General features: G+C 49.1%; 1 protein-coding gene across 2 annotated transcripts in view; it reads right to left on the bottom strand.

Annotated features, from left to right (window-relative positions):
- The window catches only part of LOC135823927 (uncharacterized), a 44,659-nt gene that overhangs the window by 942 nt on the left and 22,133 nt on the right, over positions 1–21,584 (bottom strand). The window contains exons 6-7 of one of the 2 annotated variants that reach the window (XM_065336808.1): positions 5,417–19,698; positions 1–410 (exon numbers count right to left, since the gene is read on the bottom strand). The exon at positions 1–410 is cut by the window's left edge and continues 942 nt beyond it. In XM_065336808.1, coding sequence (XP_065192880.1) covers positions 5,419–19,698 — 14,280 coding nt within the window. In that variant the 3' untranslated portion in view covers positions 1–410; positions 5,417–5,418. The remainder of the gene's footprint in view (positions 411–5,416; positions 19,699–21,584) is intronic. The other variant, XM_065336807.1, reaches the window with a different exon arrangement.

Here is a 21,584-nt window from a genome sequence, read left to right as displayed (position 1 = left end):
TACAGACTCGGCAATGGTGTGCAAAGTGATGGCAATCAGTCACTGTAGGGCGCTTCGGGCAAGGTCCACGGCGATGGCACTTGCGGCCAGCAGCAGACTTGAAAACACACTGGCAGGCTGTACATACCGGGACCTCGGCAACAGGAGGAGCATCACTAGGCGGCCGGTCGTCACAATTGCCACTCACTTGTCACTTATGTACTGCAAGCCCACCCTTGCTACGTAGCCATCTCCTGCGGGCAGGACACTGCACTGAACCAGGCTGTTGCGATACGGGGAGCTGCCGGATTGCTGCACACTGGTATCGAACACACACACATACATACACACACACACACCCATGCACACGCACACGCACATGTACACACACAGACACACAGACGCACACAGATGCACAAACACATGCACACCTGCATGTGCACACACACATGCGCACGGACACACACACAGACACAGACACACACACAGACACACACACAAAACACACAAACACACAAACGCACACACACACACATGCACACACACACACCACATACCATGTATCATGTACAGTACTGCTCAATGAAATCCAGTCGTGTCACTCAAATACGTGCCGGGCTTTGTGCAGCCCTAGACCTGCGAACACTGGTCTGCGACATGATGCAAGGTGCTATTGAGTGACAACTGAATTTTATTGAGAAGCAGTATACATGTTTATGCCCATTGCAAGAGACACTCCATGGCAACACTCCATGGCAACACTCCATGGTAACTGCGTAAGTGGAACATGGACTTTTTCATAACTATAATTATTCATCATTTCACACATGGCATACTGTAAGACATGTATATATAACGAGGAAGCAAATCTAACGTTTTAACGGACGACATTTCTTCGTTATAATAAGATCCGTTGAAGCCGTACTGCTTCATATATGCTGTGTGTGGATATGGCAGAATACTGCAAGATCGTTAACACATCTTCTCGTTAACCTATGAATTTTGGACAATCGTTAAATTTGCGACTCGTTATAATAACATGTCTTACACTGAGTAGTCAAAATTCACTTTTTGACATAGTTTCCAGTGCATCGGTCGGAGCAAGTATGTCCATTTTGAAAATTTATAAAAAATATTGCTAGGGGTGAAAGTTGGCACTGAGATCCCGAGTTCGAGTACTCTGATTTTCTCCGATCGAATATTCGAGTATTCGAGTGTTTTTCATCTCCTAAAAATTGCACACCAATGGCTTTAAAATAACATGATACAAACCTGATTGAACCGAGTAGCAGTCATTGTTCTCGGGTATATTGGTTGGTGGGTCATTTGGGCTCTCTCTACTCGTAAACAAATGTTCACCACACAGTCTGCACAACACCATCTGCCGACTGCTGCCCTGAAACTGCAGATTTCTGTAGTAAATGCATGTACCATGTATGAACGAGTACTCTGATTTATTGCGAGTACGATTATTTTTGAAAAAACCGAGCGAGTACTCGAGTACTCGGTATAATTGTTTCACCCCTAAATATTGCACATACTTTTATGAAATTCACAGGACCTGATAACATCCCCGCCCAGGCCTACAAGTTCATCAAAGATGAGATCGCCCCATCTTTAGCCAAACTATTTACCATGTCTCCGAGGCTTACGTCTGGCGATTTGGAATGCACTCCCCGCTGCAGTCCGCTTATGCTCTTCACTGCACCTATTCCGTAATTCAGTACTTTCATTTCTAGGGTACCCTGTAAGAAGGCCTTAGGCCTATGGGGATTGCCCTATCAAAAATTTGATAAAAATAATAATAAAGAGAAAATGACCTATAAATTACTGCAGTTACTTGAAGCGTGACTAACAGTCCACCAAGGTAACCAGATAATATACGCTCAGATCTGAGTGCGACAACAAGGCACAAAATTATCTCGTTACCTTGGTGGACTGTTAGTCATAACTGCTTCGAAGTAGTAACTGCTAGGTCCTTTTCTCTTTTCTCTTTCCACATTCCTATTGCCAGTATTGGCTCAACATCCGCCTTTTTATACTTTATTGAGTGAAATCTCTAACGAGGCCGTGACCGTGTAACGAGGATTATCCATCGTTAACTGAAGAAACATTACCAGTGTGCTCTTCCTTCCTCCTCTGTGCGAGAGGAGCAGAAGACGGGTGTGTGGTGCATGGGTCGTTAAGACGATGTGTCCGCTAAGTTGGAAAATTTGCATTTTCACTCACAAAGCAACTGTTCAGTACATGGGGTAGTGGTCTACCAGAGCAATCACACTCAACTGCCATGAGGAAAAACAAAGACCACGATGGTAGGTTCAACGGAGTTGCGCAGAACAAGAGCAAACGCATGAAAATATTTGCGAGTGAAAAATACGTTTTTTGCACTCTTTCTCAGCCGTGAAAAACAAAACTATCGTTAAACTTCAGACTCGTCACAATTTCAACTCTTACAGCATGCAGCGAACTGGACATAGTCTTGCATTCTTCGTCAGTATTGTTGAGTAGAAAAATCTCAGCCGCAAGCACTTTTGCAGAGCATTTATTGGGTCCTACTGGTAGCACCCCATGCAAGTTATCATTGATGGGGCACTCCAGCTTCATTAACAATGGTCTTCCGGATGCCAAGACGTAAGTTACTCGAAGAGAAGGGCTCTCTACCAAGAATGAGTGTCCAGAAGCGATCGAGTCGAGCGGGAAGAAGACTGTTGAATATCAGCGAGCCATATGGTATGATTCAGGCAAGCTTGAAAATTTATCACAGAATCAACATTTTAAATAATTAAGAACTCAGATGGTGAGCCAAGGAAAAAATTGTAACATGGAAAATGTGGGCCCAAGTTATGTAACGGTCTGCACAAATTTAACAAATCAGGGTCCCTGGAAAGTTACAGAAGGCGGAATCTCCCCCAACGTTGGGGAAACATTGCGATCAAGCTCCTCTTTGTTTGAAAATTCTCCCAAATCTATGTACAGTATACTGGTTTATCTTTATTTTTTTTTTGCTTGCAAGCTAGTAATGTAAGCACACATGACGCCATTAGCTCCTGCTCTGCTCAGTTCAAAATTCATCTTCCTGCTCGGCTCGATCGCTTCTTGACACTCGTTCTTGGTGGAGAGATCTTCTCTTCCTCTTCTGTACTGTTGTCTTTGCATAGAAACCATATCACCGGGCACGGCCAAATTTCCGATTCCGCTCAAAATTTAGCTCGTTTTATCCCTGGGTGGACCTCATCCATTCACCACGACAGTTTGATCCAGAAACCCTCCGTTCCTTGGATATTGGGCGAAATCAAGATATCTGCTAAAGTACGCACTGAAACAAGGTATAAGAACAAGGGATCACTGCTGCTCACAACAACACAGCGCACACAAACTAACTATGTTTGCGCACCGAACAAATTCACTAGTGCCCAGTAAGTTAAAGGGGAACCGTCATCAACAATTTTCTTTGTCTTATCTTGTAGTTCTTTGGCTCCTGATCACGATGGTGTTATTCGTTTTTCTCTGCGATTACTGGAAGTGGGTGAAAATTTGAAAAGAAGGTCCCCAAAATTGTCCCAAAGTACCGAGGGACGTCTTGCCGCACTTGACCTCCACGCGTACATCCATTGTCGAAAACAAAGTCCAGCCCGTGTGCTGGTCGATCGAGCCAACTGTTCGATGTACGGTGCACGCTTGCCTTCTGAACTCGGACACTGATGTGTACGTTGTACACAATGAGAACGCCAATAAGGGACAAAACAAACAAAAGTCGAAAGCAGTTTGTCGCACTGGTACTTCCTCCACGAAGCTCCAGCTCTTTGTTTCATTTGTGATTACGAAGGAGTGGAAGGATGTTTGTTTGCTGTTAATGTGACACACATACCTCATACTTGAAAATTATGTCGTTGTATCGAAGGTGGCGGTGTTGCCCACTCGGCTCTGAAATGAAAGACGTCGGAGTTTGTCATCTGCATCTTCAGCAACATCGCCAGATGAATCGCCTTCATGTAGCTACATTGCGCTCCTGTGGGGCTCGGGTTGGTGGTGTTATCGCCTGTTTTCTGCATACGCACTCATCATCGTGTTGTTCGTTACACGAAAAGTAAAAAACAACGACGTACTTCCGTGCTCACAAAATAAAACTTGGATCCTCGCGGAAGAAGTCAAAAAGGTGAAAGCTCAGCTGCTTTTTATTTTGATTTGGCTGTGTAGCTGCACGTGGGTCTCTGCCTCTTTGGCATTCTCCTTCGGTACGACGTACCCATCTGTGTTAGAGTTCAAAAGGTACACGTGCACCGTACATCGGAACAGCTAGCTCGATCGACCAGCACACGGGCTGAACTTCGTTTTTGACGACGAATGTACGCGTGGAGGTCAAGTCCGGCGTGACGTCACTCGGGACAATTTTGGGCCCCTTCTTTTCAAGTTTTCCCCCACTTCCAGCTATCGCAGAGAAAAACGGATAGCACCATCGTGATCAGGAGCCAGGGAACTACAAGATAAGACAAAGGAAAATTTTGGTGACAGTTCCCCTTTTAAAAATGTTTAGCCATCAAACTGTTGACTATGGTGGTGGTCTACCACAAATTTCAGGATGCAACCTCGCTGCTACTGACCGTCGAAGATGGCCTACGTAATGGCCACCATTGGAAAGGCTGAATAGATGGATTTGTTTGAGGGGCTCAGCAAATTGCCAGTCAACAGTTCGACGGCTAAACATTAACTTACAAGGCACTAGTAGTTTGGTTCGGTGTGCAAACATAGTTGGTTTGTGTGCGCTGTGTTGTTGTGAGCAGCAGTGACCCCTCGTTATTCTACATGTACCTAGTTTCAGTGCGTAGTTTAGTAGATATTTTTACTTTGCCCAATATCCAAGCAATGGAGGGTCTCGGGACCAAAATGTCTTAGTGGGGCGATGAGGTCCACCCAGGGATAACAGGGGCCAAAATGTCTTAGTGGGGCGATGAGGTCCACCCAGGGATAACAGGGGCCAAAATGTCTCAGTGGGGCGATGAGGTCCACCCAGGGATAACAGGGGCCAAAATGTCTTAGTGGGGCGATGAGGTCCACCCAGGGATAACAGGGGCCAAAATGTCTCAGTGGGGCGATGAGGTCCACCCAGGGATAACAGGGGCCAACTTTGAGCAAAATCGGAGAATTGGCTCATGTCCGGTGATATTTTTGTCGTTACAGCCATTGGCTCTTTTAAAACCATCAAAATGATTTGTCCCTTAAAGTCATATGGATTCTTCCGTCCACTGTTCATTGTTCTTATTACCTGATGATGGCCAAGCGCCGAAACGTAAAATAACGGAACTGGTTCGGATGTGCAGCGCTATGGGAATGTGTGTGTCCACCCGAATTCCTTTAAAAGTCATATGGAGTAATAGCAAAAAAGAAGAAGGAAAAACCAGTCAACGTACTTCATTGCCTCTCAACCACAGTAACTCACCATCAAGCCTTGATGATAGCGATCACATCAATGACATGATCACTGTCTCCTTGCACAAAGTTCTCCACCATGTTAACATCCTGCATTGTGAACGGAATCTGCGACACAAAATAGCAAGCCACCGTTCCCTCCACGTTGCTTGTCAATAGCTCGGCCATCGAGGCTTCTGCTGGTGCTAGAAGCTGGATGTCCTGCACAACATCCATGCCGTAGCCTCGTTGTACTTTGATACGGATGGGAGTCATTTGCGTCTTGTCAGCTGGGGCCACCTGCTGAGGTGCGTCCAGCACTGAATCCGGTGCCTCTCTCAGCTCACAAGGATCATGGAGCGTCAATGAGCGAGCTTGTAGTGCCTCCGTGTCGAGCTGTTTCTCTCTCAGAAACCTGGCTATGATGCTCACAAGCTGCTTGCTGTGAAAACCCAGAATGGACCGAGGGAACTCAGCTATCAGCGCTCGGACTGCATCAGATATGGCTCGCGTCGCATCCCGGCCAATACATTCACAGATGCTCTTACTCGGATTTTGGAGCATACTGGGAACAACTGAGTAGACTAGACTCAGACACTCTTCAATCAAGTTACACTTTACACTGATCCTTTGCAGTTCATCCAAGTGGTCGTTGGCTCCCAGTTCGAACAGCTTCGATAAAGCAGTGCTCACCAGCGTCTTATCTTCCTGCCTCATCTCATGTTGCAGAGTTGCTGGAAATTTTGAAACCACAGACTCAGCGCTATGCCAGAAGGACTCCAGCATGCAAATCACTGCTTCTATTTTGCGGGCATCCACAAGGTCACCAAGAGGCTCCAGCCTACGGTACTCAATTCCTTCTTTGTCTAGTTTCCATTCCAAAGCATCCTTCAGAAGCACCACTTTAGAGCCATCGGGAATGGGAGAGACCTTCAGGTCATGTACAAAACGCTTCAAGTCGTACATCAGCTCTTTGACGTTGTCCAGGGCACACAAGCATTGCGCAATGGCGCACTGCTCCTCGTGGGTCAGCTGGTGGTCCCTAACTTCGCCAGCAGACAGCTGCTCACCATCCTCAGCAGTGAACGAAAGCGGTACGCAGCTGTCTTTCCACAGAATATTCCTCACGTTGGATGCACACCGTAAAACGAATTGATACTCCAGCAATTCAAAATCAACATGGATTTTCCACCGAGCACCATCCTTTCTCTTGCGACAGTATACTTCAAGTAGTTCATCCACGTCCTTCTGCGTGAGATTCAGCAGACCTGCACCGTTGTCAGCTACAACTTTCTCCGGCGAAACGTCTGCCTTCATCTCAGACAGTGCCTGTTCCACTTTCTCGGGTAGTGTGGCAGACTGCTCGGATCTGGCACCGATGCTGAAGACCATGGCACAGAGCTTGACCAGGTCAGTTTGCCAGGAGAGAACACTCTGCACTATACACTCGAGAAACGACGGTTCTCCTCCGTCAGCAACTGTGGACACGATATCAGTCAGCAGAGAGTCGGCAGTCAAACATTTGCCCGCGTGTCTTTGTGGTAGCCAGGCTGGATGGCTGCTGCCCGGCAGATTGGAGAAGGCACGGCATATGACGGCGTAGTCTTCGACAGCCCGGTACAGACTCTGCCGGACTTCTTTTTGCGATCGTTGGCCACTCCAGCTGCGCATGTCCTCGATGGCCCGTCCAATCGTCAAACGTTGGTCGATGACTTCGTCGCGCATAAAGACAAGAGAGAACCACTTCAGGGCATGCTGGTGCAGCTCAATCAGACTCTTTACGTGTCGTATTGCTTTGTACTGCGCGAGGTATGTAAAGACATGAGACAGAACACTATGCTCGTCGCCACTCTCCAGGATCATGTACCACATCTCTCCGGCCAGGTCAAACACGAACGGTCGCTGGTTCTGGTAGATCTTGACAAAATCGGTCTTGAGGGCATCTCTCTCCTGTGTAAGGATGTGCTCGGTGATCTGACAAGTGGCCTGAATAGCTGGATCAATGATTATGTTCTGATAGAACTGTTCGGCATAAGAACGATCTCTCTTGTCCGTGTAGAATGCCTTGAACGGCGTATTCATCGCCATCGCCATGTGCATCATCGAGTTGTAAACAAGCAACTTGCTGTTCAATGATGAGATGTTGATGTCAGCTTTCTGCAGGCGCTTGTATGACCTCTTAATGGCATGTATGTACTTGACCACGATGTCCAGGCTTGCCGGGCTGCATGGAGAGCCAGGCTTAGACGTAGCATTTTGCGGCCGCAGGTGGACAACGTTGCTGGACGCTCCCGTGGCCGGCTTCTCACAATAGAGCAATGAATGCCAGGTCAGTGCCGCAAAGGTCTGGATTGTGTTAAGCTCCAGTGCTGCATGAGACAGTGATACGGACAAAGCACTCTGTTCATATGCCATGAGCGGCAAGTCTTCTGACTGGAAATAGTCCAGAAGAGACTGAGCTCTCGACAGACATGAGCTTCGCTTGGAGAACGCTCCGAACATATAAGAATCAACCGAATCGATGGGAGCGTGTAGCAATGTCTTGCAGTGGCTGTCACCCTGAGCCAGCATACATGACACCAGAGAGCAAATTAGAATGTCTCGCACGGTTTTCTGTTCAGGTAGTTGAGCGCCATAGAGAACATCGCGTGCCTCTCGGCCGAGATTAGCCAAGGGAGCAGACAGCAGGATTTGCAGGGCGGCGTACAGAATCGGTGAGCAGTGCAGGTCGGTAGCATCCAGGACGCCACGAACGTCCGCGGCACTGTTTGTCTGCACAAACTGATCATACACGGCCATCAGAACAGCCACTTCTCCGCTGGTTGTGAGTTCTCTGGGCGGTGTCTTTTTTCCAAGCCATGTCACCTTGCATAGGACTGATATGGGGTCTGTGCTCCGCTTTAACTCCTTCACTAGTGTTGCATACATCTGCTTCACCTCCCTGAAGTGTGTCCAGGGCTCGCTACAAAATTCCATTAGCGTCACACACTGCATTCGGCTGATAACAGCACTCTGCTTGATCAGCTGGCAGGCCCAGTGGGAGTCCTCTCGCTTACTCATTTCCGTCAGATAGTCAAGCATTGATCCCCACTGTAGCTCCAGGCTGGCCTCCAGCAAGAAGTACTCCGGCCACAAGTTGGCCTTCTTGTGATCTTTGAAAAGCCTGGCCACGTGTTTGGCATCATCGAATCTGAGCTCCGACATGCGACTGCTGTCTGTCTTGCTGTTAAAAACACGCGCAAAGCCAGCCGTGATCACAGCAGCCAGGCGAAACGCCAGCAGAATACAGCAGCACTTCTCCACAGCCCAGGCTCCAAAGGACGTTCCCATACGGATTTCACAAGTCATGTGAGCGTTTTCCATCAGCAGCATTAAGTTTCGGTCGGACCGACCATCACGCTTGAAGACCATCAGGAAGAATGCATGGGCTAAGGGACTGTTCATCACTGAAATGACTTCTTCCGGCACTCGGTTGATTTCAGCAAAGCTACTGGGAAAGTAGGGTGGGACATACATTGCCGGGTAGTAAGTACATTGTCTGAACAGATCATTGCCAATAAGTGCATCACCGAGAGCATGATCAACTGTGTTCCGAATAACCGTGCTGACTGGGCTCAGGTTTTGTTCAGTGATGATGTCCACCAGGTCTTCTAGCATACTGGCACCGATGGCCAGTGGTACCGCGCAACCATTGTCCAAGTCTGTGCTGTTCAGGATACTCAGAGTCTGGCTGCAACCACCGTCCATGCGCAGGTCCTTCATGCTGGCTAGTGGTCTACCTTCCATACCAATCAGAAGCCACCTGGCACAATGCAGCATGACCTGCACAGCCTCGTCATACGGGCTGTGCGTCTGGAGTTCGCGCAGCAGTGTTTCTATGGTCTTTCCCAGAGTGGCTTTCTCGTAACTTATCTTTGTCCAGTCGTCATTGACAATGAACTGCTTGACGTAGCGAGCCAAGAAGCTCTGCAGGTAGCCATCGTTCGAGGAGAAGCAGTCAATTACCCTCCTAACCGTCTCCAAGAGGACTGCTTTGCCTGGCAACTTGCGTTGAGCGAAGGAAATGGAGGACTCCAGTAACTGACTGAGCTGTGTGGAGCGACGTGGCACACCAGATTGCGGCCAGTGGTCGTTACCATATTTGTAGTGTAGGTGCCAAGTGCACAGAGCAGTCTTGAACTCCTCACCAGGTCGCATCTGCAAGCAGCTGGCCAGCTCAGTCCACAACTCGTCAACCAGGAGCTTTGCAAAATCATCCACCATGTCATCAGCATCGGCAATGTCCAGTAACGCATGCTCAAGAGCGCCGTACCTATCATGACCAACAATCTCGTACAGGACATCAGCTCCGTGAAGCAGTGACAACAGTCTCAAGCGGTAGTCCTTTCGTTTGAGTGCGCAGCACACGAACGACAGAAGACTTGGCCCAGATTCGATGGACTTGAATTCTTTGACAAGAAATCCGATGGCAATGTTGGGGTGCATATTCTCACGAGGTTTCGGCCATTTTGCAACGTAAGAAATACAGTCTGCAATGAAGCATTGCTGGAAATCGTCACTGGTGTCGAACAGCCACTCGTCCTTCAGAACTGGATCAGCTGAAAATACCTGGTGCACCATATCGAGTTTGGTGTCACGCATCGATGCGACATTCTGCTCCATTCGCCACCATATCTGCTTAAAAAACGGAGTGAGTGCAGTTCTGTCTCGCAGTGATACAAGACGACCATCACAATTCACTGGAATCGGTGTGCCTGGTACAAATGACAACAGGTGCAGCAGTTCTTTGGGTCTCTTCACTAGGCCAAGCCTCATGATATTGTGAAGATTGAAGTCGTCCAGCAGTGCAAGGAGAATAGTCTGCATCAGGTCTTTGACAACGGTGTCTATCTCCTCATGCAGCACATCCACCAGTGTGCCTCGTCTCGAGCTGACGCCAGATCTCCTGCACGTCTCGAGCAGAACATCAAGGTTCTGATGTTGGTGTGCCCAGCTGTGAAATGCCTCGCCCAGCCATTCAAACACCGGAGGTAGATCATCAAGGATCAGTTGTAGTGCATTTGCTTGTTGCTGAGAGTCGGCCGCTTTTCGATACAGCGGCTTGAAGAAGGGTCTCCATTCCTCAGGAAGGTCTTCATGTTTCTTGGTGCTGGCTAAGTTTACTGTGTTCACACAAGTCAGACGAGAACAGAACTCAGCAACAAGGCACGCAGAAGAAGCCTTCAGTCGAGCGGTAATGTCATCGCTACTGGGATCAGACGGCTGTGAATGGGTGGAGCCAGTAAGACTCAGGATTTCAGGCACAGTCAGTGGCTGCACTTGCTTCTCATCGAGAACTGACACGTGCTGAGATGTCCAGCCATTGAAGAATGACACGAGCACAGAGTCAGTCATCCGTAGTTCAAGGAGCGAGTAGATCAGCAGCACGAATGTTTTGTCTTTACCAACAAGTGCTGACCGCCACGTCACGCACTGCTCGTCAATAAGCTGTCGCATGGAACCAATGGCTGCCTTTTGCAATGGCTGAGAGATGTTGAAGAGAAACACAATACTGTCTCCATCACCATGGATGAAGTCCTTCACAGCCTTCTTGGCCTCGGAGTAGTGCTGGAACGCGCTGACTGACACGACTTGCACTGCTGACAGGCCCCGGCTCGTCAGCAAACCATTAAGCTGTTGAATGCGTGACTGCGGAGACTGCGTGATCAGCAGAAGTTTCCTCAGACCAAGCTCCCGGGAATTCCTCCTTGAAATTGCCCCTTGCAACGTGAAGTCCGTGTGACATTCAAAGTACACACGAGCATACAACTCCACTGGTGTGAAGGATGAGCACACATTCAGGAAAGACTCCAGTGGAATCATGCGGAATAGTGACTCCAGAATTGCGGTGGTAGAATCAGAGAGGCTGCTTCCAAGTGAGAATGCGCCGGCAGAGTTGAAGAACTGTGAAACCAGTAGCATGTTGAGAGTTCCAGCGAATAGATCCTGACCGCAGCCAATGAAGTTCCTCTTCTCCACATGACTAGTCAGAGCGACACACCGATGCAGTAGGGCCTCAAGATCTTGGAGTTTGCTGGCCCGTGTAGCAATGTAGTCCACAACATCCGTAGAAGTCACCGAGAATTTCGAGAAGCGGCTGAGAAATGGCGTCTTCTCAGCTTTGGCCATCTCCCGGGTAACAATGACAATGCAGCGGAAATGTTCGTGAACTTGGCACGGAAACGAGCTATCCTTCATGGCAATGCTAGAGTAGGTGCACTCCTTTCCATGCGCGGTCAAGGTGCGGAAATTCTGATTGAAAAGCTCATAGAGGAAGCCATGAAGCTTAGGAGAGTAACAGATGACAGCTGTACATGGTTTCTCCAGGCTATGCTTGATGCTGGCAAGAATATTGGAGCATTGGAAGTCCTCGTCGTTACCGGAAAGGCTCGATACTTGGAATACCTTGGTTTCATCTCCATCGCGCTTCAGGAGGCCAATGTGAAACAGGATGTCCAGGAAATTTTGCTCATAGCCCAGCTCGTCGACAAGAAGCTGGTAGCGTGGTGCCAGAGGACTAGATGACAAGTGGCAGCTAATTGTTGCCTGATGATCAAAAGCTACTTGATCTCTCAAGGAGCATAACGTCTGCAGAGAACTGTTTCGGGGAACATTCTCAGCAGCTCTGTCAAACAAGGGCAGAGTGATGTTCTTGAAGAACTCAGCCACAATCCAGTCACTCTCAGCCTGTTCAAGACCACCAAAGTTCTCTTCAATTGCACGACGCAGGGCCTCTTCAATAGCTTCGGTTGGCTTATCTAGTAGTTTCAGACGTCGCAAACAACGGACCAGAGAAATGAGGTCTCGCTGGTGGAAAAACTTCTCATGGCGCTTGATCACGGACTCATAGCCTGCACAGATACTCTGTAGTAGGTCCTCTGCGTCAGAGCTGAGCTGAACCAAATCATCGCCGGGATGAGCAAACATAGCAACTCCCTTTGCAAGAGAGTTCAGCTCACTGGCTGACGATGGTGATCGGAGCAGTGTCACCATGCGGTTGGTGTTAGCTGCATCAAACCAACGGTTGGACAGGGCAATGAATGCCACCTCCGGCTCGTCAAGGTACGGGTGCAGTACTTTCATCACGGAGCGATTCTTTTTGTAGCCCGGCAAACCCGCCTCATCCATGAACACCGTTGCCTGGCAGAAGCGCTGAATCTGTGTGGGCTCCTCATCATCAGATGACGGTCGAGAGCTGCCAGAACTGTCCGTCTTCAGATACAGACCTTGCCGTGTCAGCGCGTTCTCAAACACGGTCTCAATCTGGCCCGTCGTCGTCTCCGGTGAGCATTGGCAGAAAAACGGGTCCACCGACGTGAACTGCCGGCAAAACGGCCGAGGTGCATGATCGCCAATCAGGTTGTCCCGTACTATGTGAAAGCTGAGAGTCTTGGAAGAGCCAGGCTCACCGATTATTCCCAGTGGTATCTTCGTCTGAATGCAGGCGACAATGCAAAAGATGTTTTCTTTCAGGGCATTGGTTAGTGCCACACCAGACGGAATCTTGAAGTTATCCTCATTGACAAACTCTCGGATGCATTGTTCCAATACAGCTGCAAGAGGAGTCTTTCCAAGTTCCTTGTTTTTCACATTATCACTGATATACGCATCAAGATCGGCACGACAGGCTCCTTTGTACCTGGCACATGGCTCAATTGGAAGCCGGAGATAGAAGACGACTGCCACCGAGAGAAGGATACAGCGCTGCAGAACCTTGTCTGGCAGAGCTTGTACTGAGGCCTGATATCCATCCTGAGTGATCTTGAAGACCTCCACCTTCCAGAAGAATGGTATGAGCAGGAAGACACGCTGTACATCTCGTTGACTGGTAAAGCTGGGCCCGATCATAATGCGGCTGTACTGGTACGCATGGAATAGCATTTTGCTCAGCAAATCCAAAACATTGTCTGAAAATTCCTCCTGCAACTTCAGTTTTTTCAACATCGGGTGGCCCTTCATAAACCGAATCTTGTCAGCAGTATAGTCTTCAAGTTCTTTTTCTCCGACCAGTGTTTCATACTTCCAGACGTAAAGTTGCAATGACTTTGGCAACTGACGCACATCATATGTCGGTTCGAATCCTTCCTCCGTTACCCGACGAAGTTGAAAGTAATTTGTCTCAGTCACTTTCGGATTGCACGCAGAGATGAAGAACACAGACCTAGAGCAGAGTTCCTTCTTGCCATCAATAGTGTTCTCAATAAACATCTCCTTGAAGAGATCCAGGCAGCTTGATGTGTTGACTTCATCAAAGAACACTACAACAGCTTGCTTAGTGCTGCGAGCTGTTCGAGACGCTTTCTCCACGGTTGTTATGATGCTCTTCTTCGTCAGGCCAGGATGCACTAGGACTTTGTAGAACATGCGTTTGTTCTTCGTTTCTAGCCACGACTTTAGGAGTTGTCTGCTTTCCTGGTTGGAAATCACCTTCTCGACATACTGTTCCACGGTAGTTGTGACTGGCTTGAGGACAGGATAATCATTCTTCCAGGACTTGATTACGCGTTGCAACTTAATTATGACCCTACTTGCAGAGTCAGGTGGCAGCGCTAGCAGAAAGCTGTCCCATATTTTCAGCACATCCTCTGTTGTGAAGCTGCTAAAGTCACCATCTTCAGGGTAATGCATTTCCCCTCTGCTGCCGCTAGCGCTTGCACTTGCACCAGCCGTTTTGGGGAACGTCTGGCGGCCCTGCGAGTTCATGTTGTTCCAGCTCTCACCAAAGATCATACTCCGGATCCATTTAAGTGTCAGAGGTACAAGATGAACGGACACAGCTTGCGTTAGAAGTGATGCATAGAGCTTCAGCAAGTAAGTCTTTCCTGTTCCAGTATCCCCTTCCAGGATTAACGGCTGTCGAAGATCACGTCGCTCGTGGATCAACACCAACTTGAATGCAAAGTCCTCGGTGAGGACAAATTTGCGACGGCGTAGCACCCGCTGCACGTCATGTTCTGAAATCTTGAACGTGCTTGCAAGCAGCTTGACAAGACCTTCCTTATTGCCGTCGCTACTTCCGGTGTCGACAAACATTCGCCGTGCTGGCGGCAGGCACCCTTCCAGCATTCCCTCGGACGCCTCCTTCATCTCACGACCGGACTGAGAAGAAATGAGTTCCAGTGTGCTTGAAATCAGCACCGGGAATCTGAACTCACTGAGAACAAATAGCAGCCTGGGCCGACACACGTAGCTTGCCTCCTGTACAATGTGTCGTAAGACATCAAACCAGAGCTCTCGATCTTCTTTGCAGCGCTCCTGAAATTCACGGGTCAACGTCGTGGTCCATTTTTGACAGATATATCGATAGACCAACATCTCCTGGGCTTTGCTGATTGGTGCAGCCTCTGTCATGGACGAACTCCCTCCCAAACTGCTAGAGGCCGGCATGTCATTCAGCAGCTGCCAGTTCTTGCAAGCGTCTCGCATGACCAAGTGATATGCACGCCTGCATTCTTTGTCATTGTGGCATCTCTGACCGGCCATATGCTGCTTGTTGCCGAAAAGGCATTTCAAATGACCCGCAACCCGAACCATGTTGGCATCAATCTCCAAGCTCTCTTCATCCGCTGCATCATGGCTCATGGACTTGCCATGATGGATTATCTGTGTTGATACTGTCATCAGAAATGGCAAATCTCTCTCCAGGTCAAGAGCACTGCCATCTTCCGTCAGCTCAGGATCGTCGGGTATTTCCACGTACCAGTCCCAAGGGTGGTGAACATGCGGTAGGATGCCAAATATCTGTTCTCCGCACGGAGCACGCAGCACACCCAGCCAGAAGAGCTCGAAGAAGATTCGGTTCACGTCAGCCAAGTTTGCCTTGATTCCCAGTCTGATGTGCACGGATGGACACACTTCCTGATAATATGTCTTCATGAGCATTCGGCAAAATTGACTGGTGTCGGAAAAGTTAGCAATGTCGACAACCACAAGATCAGAGCCATGTCGACGAATATAATGAGATTTTCCGTCACCAGCTCCTCCCGAGACAGTGGTGACATTGGGCAGAGAGAGCGGTGCAATGTGATTGAGCTCATGGTAGTTATCATTAAGCTCGCTAAAGCCCAGTGGGTCGAGAAACTTCTTCACCAGGAAACCTTGATCTGGCCATGTGTCGAAGAGAAGCTTATCGCAGGTGATGAAATGGACCTGACAGCCAACTGGCCTCATCTTCACCTTCATCTGAAGTGTTAGTAGCAGTGCTTGGCAATGCGGTGAGAGGCTCTCCGGTTGGCAGACAACAAAGTGCTGGTCTGGAGACAGGGTCACAGCGTTGAAGAAGCAGTTCAAAGCGCTCTCCGTAGTCGAACAGTCGCAGAAAAGAAACTGGGTTCGACAGAAGCGCACCGTGCCAAGTTGTCTGACAATAACAGTGAGCAGTGCCGTTGGAAAGTTGTGTGGTGCCAGGCACCCATCAACAGCAAGCATATACTGCTTGTTCGGATGAGCAATCGTTGTCTTGTGCTCCTTGACTACATTGGGTGCTGAAAAGATTTGAACCAGGTGCTGCGTTGCACTGAAGCTGGTTGCTGTGAGAATGTTATTGGCGACTTCACTCGGTGTGAGTGTGATTGGTACTGTGGCGAACGAATGCAGCGTCAGCATGTATGAGTAGAGAACCGACGCATTGGTCATGGCTTCGTCTCCCATCATGACGGCCAGCACAAGCTGCAGCATGTGGCCAATATCACGGTCTGAGAACAGGTGCAGTACAGGGCAACTCTCGCGCAGATCGGTGAGTTTGGACTGCCATTGACGAGCAGCAAGTTTCGACTGCTGCACCAGTTGCTTCACCTTGTCGAGGCGCAGCCGAAAAGGTGAGCACTCCACTCCACAAAGACGGTACAGGTACTGGAAGTGCCCGTTTTCCTGCAGACGCCTGGCCGTCTCGTACACTGTGCCGAGAAGAGAAAGACAGTTCGCCAAGTTGACAATGGGACTCTCCTCATCTCCACCATCACCTTCCGGGTGGAAGTACGGTAACCATAGTTGCAGCTCATTGAGTTCCTCCATCTCCAACTTCTTTTTCTTGGTGCCAGAGGTGGTGAGGTCATTGTCTAACTCAATTTCACAATAGTACGTCAGCTTATCATCTTTCAGGTTGATAGCCGCAAACGCAGAGTCGGCAAGCAATGCATCGCGATACTTCTGCACAGCGTCAAAGTAGCTCCCCATGATGCTCTTCAGCAGCGAGCTGACCATTGGTAGGTTCTTCACAGCATCATCAAAGTTCACGTCTTCAATGGCCGGAGAGCACAGGAAATCAATGATATCTTTCAGTGATCTGCCACCTTTGAAGAACTGCTCCATGGCGGGCTGCAGTGACTTGAAACTGTTGACCAAACCAGCTTGATATGGATCCTCAAGGCTTGAGTTCACCAACGCCAGGTCCAGCTCAAAGTTCTCATGACGCTCAAACGCGTCGTTGTAGAATCTGAATAAATCGTCGTACTCGTGCTTGCCATAGCGCACAAAGAAGTCCCACTGCCATGGCTTGAAATCCTTGATGACGTGGTACAAACACATTGAGTTACGGTCAGCCGTGGCCAAAGAGCAGTCCCAGTCATATCGGCGACTGTTTTCAACCAGGAAATCATGGAGCTCTCCCGTGTTTGACGCCACCTTGAAGCGCAGCAAACCCTTGACCACGCCTTGCTCCCGGGCACAACTGCAGAGGCAGATACGCTGCAGATGGTCAATAGCATTGCGTTCACCGTGCAGGAGCTCGCAGCTTCGAAGCAGCCGCATTTCCGCCTCAATAGCTGGGAGAATAGTGGCAGCTGGCTCGTTCCAGCCCTTGAATACTGAACCGATGACGGCACACACTCTTCCAAAGTGAGCCTCTGGATGCAACAGTGTTTTCAACTCACGATGAACGGATTTTAATAGGCGTTCCAGTGGTTTAGAGTTGCCAAAGGTACTGGAGGTCTGTGCGCAGCTCTCGAAATAGCGGCATATCCTGCTTTTTGAAACTGTGGATGCCACAAACTTGTGTGCCTTCATGGTGACTGTGCCGTCGACTTTGAAGTCAAGGCGCTTGTAGTACAGGGCTTCAGTCTTGGCTAGCTCACTGTTGACATCACAGAGATTGACTTGCCGGTTCTCAGACAGGTGTGTGATACGAGCACACGAGGTGCGCGCTCCGTTGATCTCCTTTGCTACGAGCCAGTACAGAAGAGACTTGAATGTGTGTAGTTTCTTGCTGGCATCCCTCCAGCCAGTTAGGTCTGCTATGGTTTCCAGCTGAAGATGGCACAAGAGCTGATTCAGGTTCTCCTTGAAGGTTAGATACGTAGAGTATTCCTCAAGCGTGTATTGGTCGGCTGTCAGGCGCATTCTCACATCATGTGCATTGTCCACTAGCTGATAATAGCCTTCGAATAAGTATTTCGGGCTCGAACCAGCGTTGACTTCGTGCCACTTAGTCAATGCATCCTCGCACAGTCCAAGCAACTGGCAAACAGTGGGACTCTCCTTCAGGGCCAGGTAATTTGGAGGTGACAGGGACACTTTCAGGCTACCCAAGAATTTTGAGTAGAGGATGGCCTGCAGGACGATAGACAGTGGGTGCTGCTTCTGCACTTCGGCAAAGTCTGGTAGGTGTGAGGCAAGCTCCAATAGGGGATTGAAGGCTTCCTTCAGCTCGCACGCATTCCATTGGGTCACAATCTTTGACGATAGCCACAGCCAGAAGACCATCTGAGGCCCGTTGGGATCCAGGCATGCAGCGTCATCACAAAGCTCATTCAGAACCACACAACACTGCTTCATGTAGCCAGCTGCTTCTGAGTAGCCGATGGAGAAATCACGTGGCATACGACGAGACGGCTTGACACGGCATTCACGCAGCTTAGCCGAACGCTTGAAAACTCTGGCAGTAATGGTGGCGCTGCTGCCGCAGATGCGGTGAATGAAGATGATGGCAGACTCCAGGTTATTGGCCACAGCACCGTCCCAGAGTTGATGCATACTGAGACGGTCACAGATACCTGCAACTGTGTCCATCAGTTCTTCCACATTATCAGGGGCATAGTATTTGACCTCTACTTTGCCGCTGAGCAGCAGGCTTGCAACACCAGCAAACAGCTCCCTTTCCATTGGCTCATCGGACTGCATTCCGGCTAGTACTTCATTTAGGTAGGATAGAGACTGGTGCTCACGCTGAAATGTGTACAGGACAGCCTTCACAATTGATTGCAATCCTTGTTCATGTCTAGGGTCAACTATGCGCAGGATCTTATCATACATGGTCGATGCTTCCTTGACTGAGCTTTGCATCATGTATGCCAAGGTAGCAGGTTTCAGGTAGTAGGCAGCTGCCGACACAACAAACGGGAGGACGTCATTCATTCCCAGGAACAATGTGTCCTCCAATAGCCGTCGAACACTGCCGCCGTCTTCCCTCGAGCTGCTGCATGATGCCAATCTCCACACTGACAATGCATCACTGGCAAAATCAACAGACAAGGCCGAATAACTGTGGAAGATGGATGCGTCCTCGAACAATTGATAATAGAACAACTTCCTGGACAGCTCGACGATAGGAAGAACGAAGGAGAACCCTTGGTAGAGTCCCATCTCTAGGTCAGAGCTGAGCAGATCGAGAAAGACGCTCTTTCGCAAAGTTGGCTCCTGCCAATGTAGCGACTCGGCAACTTGCCTCCACATCAGTTGAGTGTGTGCAGGGTTGGTGGACGATGTGCTCTGCACGCAACCATCAATGATCACCAGAGCGAACACTGTGTAGACGCACTGCATGTTAGTGATCATTACGAGCGTGCTGATAACATCTCGCATCGCTCCAGAGCCACGCGGCAGAGACTTGGAAAACTGCTCCAGCAATCGGTGGCGTTCCTTGAAATAGTTCGCAGTATCTTGGCGCCAATGGCACAGGCAGAAGTTGTTGAGACGCGCCATAAACAACCGGTATTCATCGGTACAGCGCAATGTTGAGAAGTCATCTCGACTTGCCAGACTGACTAGTAGTGACATGCCCAGCAGCATAAAGTCCATAGGACTGTTGCAGATATCAGCGTCGGCGCGATTAGTCATTTGATGACTCGGCTCGCTCCAGCACTGGGTCAAGAGCAGGCTGGCCGTGTAGCAGATACTGGCCAGTGTACGATCTCGCATGATCCGGTAGCGCAACCCAGCGATCGGCTTGAACGATCCCAGAGGCGCTGCGTGCTTGCTGGCATCTTTTGGCGGTCCCATGGGGCCGGTGTGCAAGCAGGAGATGAACTTCTCCCACATGACATCCACCGAATGATTTTCCTGTGCAGACACACCAAGAACAGATCCAACAGAGATTAAACTGTGCAGAATTAAACAATGAAGTGACAACATGAAACCTTTACCCAATATCCCCTCACGATAGAACTGAACACACTTGAAGGATACCCATGAGAGTCAGTCAGATTGCTTTTTCCAAATGCGCAGGAGTGCCACTACCCTCTTAAGGATCAAGGTACAGATTCAGCATATAATGCGGTGAGAAAAAGAGGTGAGCCAATATGACCTGTGGTGATAGGGACTGTGTTGTTCTTAAACCACCTAGCAAGTTATGAATGCATGCCAGAGTGGCAAAGTGGCTAAGCCATTAGGGGCACCAGGTGGGCCCAGTTAGGGGCACCAGGTCCCGCACTCTGGATGTGTTGGTAACCCACTACGGTTAATCCTATGTTAGCTAAGGCGAGTACATAAAGCATCACTACAGCGCAGTAGCCAGCTCAAGCAACTCGAGCAACGCATTGGCAAAGGGATGCCCTCAGAACGATTTTCTCATGGCTAACTTATGGTGGAGATACGTCTGTTGTTCTTGTTGTCCTTTGGACCCCTACGAGGTCCCATTTGGCGCTGGAGTTCGCTTCTGCGTGTGGACTGCGCAGGTTGCTATACTTGGCGCATACGTGCTTGTATTTGTAGTGCCTTTTTCTCCTTTTTCTCTGGAGTTTTGCTTTTGTTTCTTCTTGAACCGTCATGGAAATCGGAACAATGATCTGGGCTGCTGAGTGTTGTATACGTGGGAGGCAAGTGAGAGGTTCAGTGCGAGTAACAGAGAAGTCTATTGTCGGGTCCTCAACCCCGATGACAATTGGCGCCTAATTGATCGATGGTTCTCGACGACCCTGAGATCGTCTTCCGTTTTCCTTCTTCTTATCTTGTCCGCTCACCCCGACCTCACCATGGCTCCGATTTCCTGGAACTGCTCAGCTCTGTTACGGCAGCTCATCCATAGGTGAGTACGCTTTGTCTGCCCTGCGTCATGTTTTGTTCCTTGTATTCAATTGAGCATTTTCAAATTGTTTCGCGGAGGGTCTCGGTGTGAGTCTGTGGTACCTTGTCCTCTTGTGTTCTCTCAGTCTTGCCTGACTCCTGTTTGTACAGTGTAGCACCATTGTGTGTGTGTGCAGTGGCAGATCCAGAGTTCAGCTGAGGGGAGGGCGCGGGTAATATTCATGACTGGGAACCCATGCGGTACATGTATTTTGTACACATTACGACATAGCGGCTATTGTACGTCATAGGCTTAGCGGTTATGTAGAATTACTATTTTAGCACATGCACTCACTCCCACTTTTTCAACCACTTCATTGAGGACTCTGGCTGTAGTAGAACATAGCCGCACTACATTGAATTGTGTAAAGATAGTGCTTCAAAGCTCAAGACATGCTGAGATCGAGAACAATAATGGCAAAATAGTAAAATATACGATTACTTGGATGGGCATGTCCAGCAATGGAGTGGAAATACATTAGCAAGAAAACAATCGTAGTGTGAGCATTGGGTTCGGTTTCAGCATTTATATACACATGCATATGTCTACAGCAAATATTGGCATGTAACGTGTTATGTACAATCATGTGACACAAGTCAGAATGCAGTGCCACCAGCCACATTCGTGACAGTCACAACGTCGTCATCTGCGATAGTTACAACAGGTAAACGCTCCTGACTCGCATCACTACTACTGACAGTCCCCATCGTCGTCAGAATCTACTTCGGATTCCATTTGGGGAAGATCAGAGTCTGAGCAGACCTCGATCTCAGGATCTTTGCTGTGGTCCGAATTCTCCTCCAAAGACGGATCGCTCGACTGAGCAGCTGACGAAGCGCAAGTTCGCTTTGCGAAAAATCCGTGGAGAGTTTGTTGGCTCCCT

This window comes from Sycon ciliatum, chromosome 8 (assembly GCF_964019385.1).
Source record: "Sycon ciliatum chromosome 8, ocSycCili1.1, whole genome shotgun sequence".
NCBI lineage: Eukaryota > Metazoa > Porifera > Calcarea > Leucosolenida > Sycettidae > Sycon > Sycon ciliatum.
This window is presented reverse-complemented; position numbering and strand designations above follow the sequence as displayed.